At 35.5% G+C, this 4960-nt stretch overlaps 1 protein-coding gene across 1 annotated transcript; it reads right to left on the reverse strand.

Moving 5' to 3' along the window:
- Positions 1-391: 391 nt before the first annotated feature.
- LOC106664944 (larval cuticle protein A2B-like) lies at positions 392-4041 on the reverse strand. The gene is made up of 2 exons (XM_014391053.2): positions 3941-4041; positions 392-966 (listed from the first exon to the last, which is right to left on the reverse strand). The coding sequence occupies exons 1-2, from the start codon at positions 3950-3952 to the stop codon at positions 475-477; spliced, it is 504 nt and encodes a 167-aa protein (XP_014246539.1). The 5' UTR covers positions 3953-4041; the 3' UTR covers positions 392-474.
- Positions 4042-4960: the final 919 nt, after the last annotated feature.

Here is a 4960-nt window from a genome sequence, read left to right on the forward strand (position 1 = left end):
CCATGCGGACATAATTATCGAAGGTTTTATAAAAGTTATATTTAAAGGGTGTAAAAACATGGAGAATGAGAGAAAAAAACCATATGTGGCTTATGTTGGTATGCATTTCGAGAACCGGCACTGGGTTACGTGCTGGATCGGTCAACGCTTACATGTTTTGATGTGACTCAATCGCTTTCGCCTTTGCGAGGATCTGGGAGTTGTAGAAGTCAGAAAGTGACCCACTGCCGGCTCAACATATGAATAATATGTTGAAAGTATTAAAGATTTCTTCATATATGGAATAGTTTGCATTATGCTGTATTCTCGTGAAAAGTTTATTATTTCGACTGTGTTTATTCGAGACGGCATAATGTACATGTTGAAATATTGATAAAAAACAAAAAAAAAACTAGTTTAAAACAACAAGACTTTATTGAAATTGAGCAAAAACAAAAGATCAGATGGGTACGACGATCATCATCCGTCAGTCATTTAATAGGCGTAGTTGGCGTAGGGCGCAGAGAAGGTCGAACGGACAACAGCCGGGCCGGCGGCGTATCCCCTGGTGTACGGAACCTGAGAGGTGTATGGGACCTGAGAGGTGTAGTAATGAGCGGGGGCGAGGACGCGGGCGGCGACGGGGGCGGCGAAACGAGTGGCGACGGGGGCGGCGACTCGAGTGGTGACGGGGGCGGCGACGGGAGCGTGTCCGCCGTCCTTGTGTACGACGGCGTTGAAGCCGTTGACGGCATCGGCCGTGTACTCGACAGTGCGGACGGAACCGTCGGGCTCGACGAGGGTGTAGCTGCCTTGGACGTTGTCTCCGTTCCTGCTTTCGGTCTGGGATTTGCTGTCACCGGTCACCGGGTCCTGGACGTTATAGCTGAAGCTGTACTGGGGGTTGGGGTCGAAAGGTTCCTGGGCCTGCTGGTTCACCACGTACTGTCCCTGGGCCACTACAACCAAAGCTGCCAAAAGAAATACCTAAACAGAAAAGCGCATCCACTTAACTTTTACTCCAATTTTCCTCTTCTCACAGGAAAACTTGTTTAAGCGACTATCTGTGCAAATAATACTTGCTAATCAAATATGTGCAACCATGATTTTATGGTAAGATTCCATTGTGTGATTTGCTGGTTATGAACCGATAGTTGGTTCGTGTTTTATCATTCTTATCTATCTTTATTTTTTTACTGGTAATAACCCATTTTAATACAATAATAACAAGAAAAACAAAGAACATTTAAAACAGGAAAAACACTGAAATATTAAAAACTGAAAATAATAGGATACAGTATAATTTAGATACCAATATTTACATAAAAAATAATCTGTGGTATTCGACTAGTAAATAAAAATAATTGTATACAAGATTAACTAGTTATAGATACATATATACACAACAAAACATTCGGTATACGCACACATATACACGCATACATATAAACTAATTTTGACAGAGAGAAAATGCGTTATTCTGGGACTAGAGTCCCCTAAAAATTACAAAAAGCCACAAATTTTTTTACAAAACTGGCACTTGAATTACTGAAGGTTTGACGGTAATATCTACTAAAATAAGTTGCAGTAAATCACACAATACAAATTATAAAAAATAGAAATATTAGTAGCAGTAAAATGAATTTTGGGAAAAGTAGTAATAATAAAGAATTGTCTGTAGTTTGCGAACATAATCACAAACTAAACTTGCACAAACTTATTGCAATATCTCACTGGCACGACAGACAAGAATGACACATCTACGCGGAGAATAGACATTTTGAGCCCTGAAGATGATCTCAATAAAGACCGAAACGTAGGCACGATAAAGAAAATGTTTTTCAAAATCTACGTCTCACCAGACCGCATCTTACGATCTCCGAATAATTACGAACTATGCTGTCTCTGAGAGAGAGAGAGAGAGAGAGAGAGAGAGAGAGAGAGACAGACAGACAGACAGACAGACAGAGAGAGAGAGGGAATACTTTATTCCGGGACGAAGGTGCCCTAAGAATATGGTAACAAAAATTTTTACAAATCTGGCAGTTGAATTATTGAATGTTTGACATAACATATAATGAAATAAATAGAAGTAAAACACATAATACAAAATATAAAAAAATAATATCAACATTACGACTTTAGAAAAAAAATTCCCTGCCTTTTGCGAACATAATCACAAAATGTGATAATAAAGGTTGAAAAAGGAAGTGAAAAGCTTTCTTATGTAGCAAAAGGATCTAATAATATTGTTGAACTATGTCGTCTCTGTTTGGAGAGAATAAAGCGCTAGCACAGGAGGGATTTAAAAGAGGTCAGGGAGTCAGCTTTGCGGATTGACAAAGGAAGAGAATTGCAGAGATTTGTGGCTCGAACTAGGAAGGGCCTCTCAATTGTGGTGGTTTTGCGACATAGGTCATTAGTAAACTATCGGGGTATTAACTGAAATAGCTTAAAAATATTGTGATGCCGTCGAGAAATGACCGTTGTTGTACAAGGTCCTCTCAAATTCCTGTTGAAATTGGACATTATTAGTAACTATACTACATGACAAGCATATTGACCGCATCCATCATCCCGTATATGGGAGAGCTAGAGAGTTGGTAGGAAAGTAGATGGGACACGAAAATTGATGAAAATTCTTGGGAGTCAGTATTCTTATTAAGAAATTCGTGGAAAAATATCATATCGGACATATTACTCCTCGCATGGAATTTACATCCAAACAACTTGATTTTTTGAAGTAGACTAATTTCAGGAATTACGCTGTAATTTTTCCAACATTTGGATGTTGATATTGGTATATGGAGACCAAACAGAACTAGCATACTCTAGAACTGGTCGGACTGTTAAAATGAAAAAAAAAAAACTGATTGTACTTTCTGTGAAGATATAAGAGGATCTATAAGTAATCCCAGTAGATACCATTTTGCAAATTTTTTCTATATAAAAGTTGAATGTTAATTTAATATCATGTCAGATTCCTAAGTCTTTAATGCCGGATAGTCTTCTTAATTGAGTTTATTAGTTATATTTTGTAAAGAAACATTTTTAACTTTATAGGAGTAAGCGATAATAGAGCATTTGCCCCAAATCAAAGACATGTTATTTTTACAGCACCATGTCGTCTAGTGAATAACAAGGCAGTTTTTTATATTAGAAAAAGTGTGAAATAATTTTAGACCGTCTGTATGTAATAATGATCTATCAGAATGGAGGATAGAAGGAAGATTGATAAAAAGAAGAAATAAAACTGGACCTAAGTACGACCCCTGAGGTACGCCTATTATAGTGCAATTTTTGTCTGTGAACATCCTCAGTTTAGTTTATCGGTTGAAACGTATATGACAAGAAAAACAGAGGACAGACAGACAAGAATGATCAGCAACTTTATTCTTAAGGGGGTCCCAGTTTTTAAACAATAAATGAGTATATACTTAATTTACAAAGTTTTATACACGTTCTTATGTATAAAAAATAAGAAAATTTATTATTATACTGCTGGTAATTTTTTTTTTAAATATTGCGTACATTTATATCCTTATAAAAATATAATTTACAATTGGAAATAAATAGCGAACAATTCAAATATTTTAAAAATAAAAGAAATAAAGAGATTTTAACCGTTGTTATTGAAAATCTAAAAAATTATTTTAATTAATAAAGAATTCATTCTCAAATCTCCGAATTTTAGTCTAATTTTGTAGTCTAGCCTTTTGAATTTGGTTCCGAATTTAATTCGCAAAATACCTTTTTCTGCCTGTTATATTGCACATTCCGTATATCAAAAATAATTGTATTAACATTAACTTTCACACTGAAAAAAATTTGTTTATTTTATGCACTGTTATTTGGCCTATTTCTCTCATAGACGACCGTTTACGGGTTGGCTAAAATAATTTTTTTAAAAGAAAATATTAGTTAAAGAACGTTATTGTCGGTAAAAAAATCAAATGTTTACCCTGAAGACCATGGTGGAAGGATGTATGAAGTCTCTTTGAGAACTGATAGAGCTGGAGATGGTCAACCAGCTTTATATACACCTACTAACCTGTGGGCATCCTTGGAATCGTCGCATCTTTCGGTAACTCCTTTCCCTTTATTGAATCCTATTTAACGACTGTTATGTTACCGCTGAGACTTGACTTGGCACCGGTTTTTTTCCATTTTAAATTACGATGTACTGCGGTCACAAAAAGCAATCTGAGACAGCCGACAATCCAAGTTATTGTTCTTCCAAAACCATTATAAAGATTCCGGCTGAAAACTGTCCTTTTTCTCTCTCTGAAATATGATAATGCAAAATACATAAAAGTTTCTTTTTTTATCAACCATTCAACATTAAGTGTAGTTATTTCACATGTTTGTAAATACTAATTATCCATGATAAATCATTATTATAACGATGATAGACGGAAATAAAATCCGGAAAATTCGAACAGATTCAAAATCAAACTATCTAATAAATCAATGTTCTCACAAAAGTAAATGATCCTATTTTAGCTCAATGATTATGTTGTTAATTTACTAATGAAATAATTAATATTATTTAATTAATTGAAACCAACAAAACAATATAATTCTTTTGGGTATTTCCCTATTATTGTATGGTTTCAGAGGGATTTTAGCATTCCCATCCGTTTAGATATCTCAGTGATCCTTATATAATTATGCGTTTTTTTCATTTTTATCAAAATCACCAAAAGCGTCTGGCAGGTCAAGGCAGCGGGGAAAAAATGGGCAATGATGACTGTGGACGACCAAAATATAAATAGCAGACCTCAAGGAAAAATCCCACACTAAAATAACAGTTCTAAAGTTGACCACATTTGATGATATTTACACAGTGTAAAACCACTCATTCAACATTATTACCTAGCCTCCAGGAGGTATACTATTTTTCCGTAGAAGTCAAGACCGCGTTTGACAGTGTGGTCCGAAATACTGTAGTCTATAGGGTGTTCCAGTTCGTTCTGACGAA

The sequence above is a fragment of the Cimex lectularius genome, unplaced genomic scaffold (assembly GCF_000648675.2).
Source record: "Cimex lectularius strain Harlan isolate CLEC.00 unplaced genomic scaffold, Clec_2.1 scaffold374, whole genome shotgun sequence".
NCBI lineage: Eukaryota > Metazoa > Arthropoda > Insecta > Hemiptera > Cimicidae > Cimex > Cimex lectularius.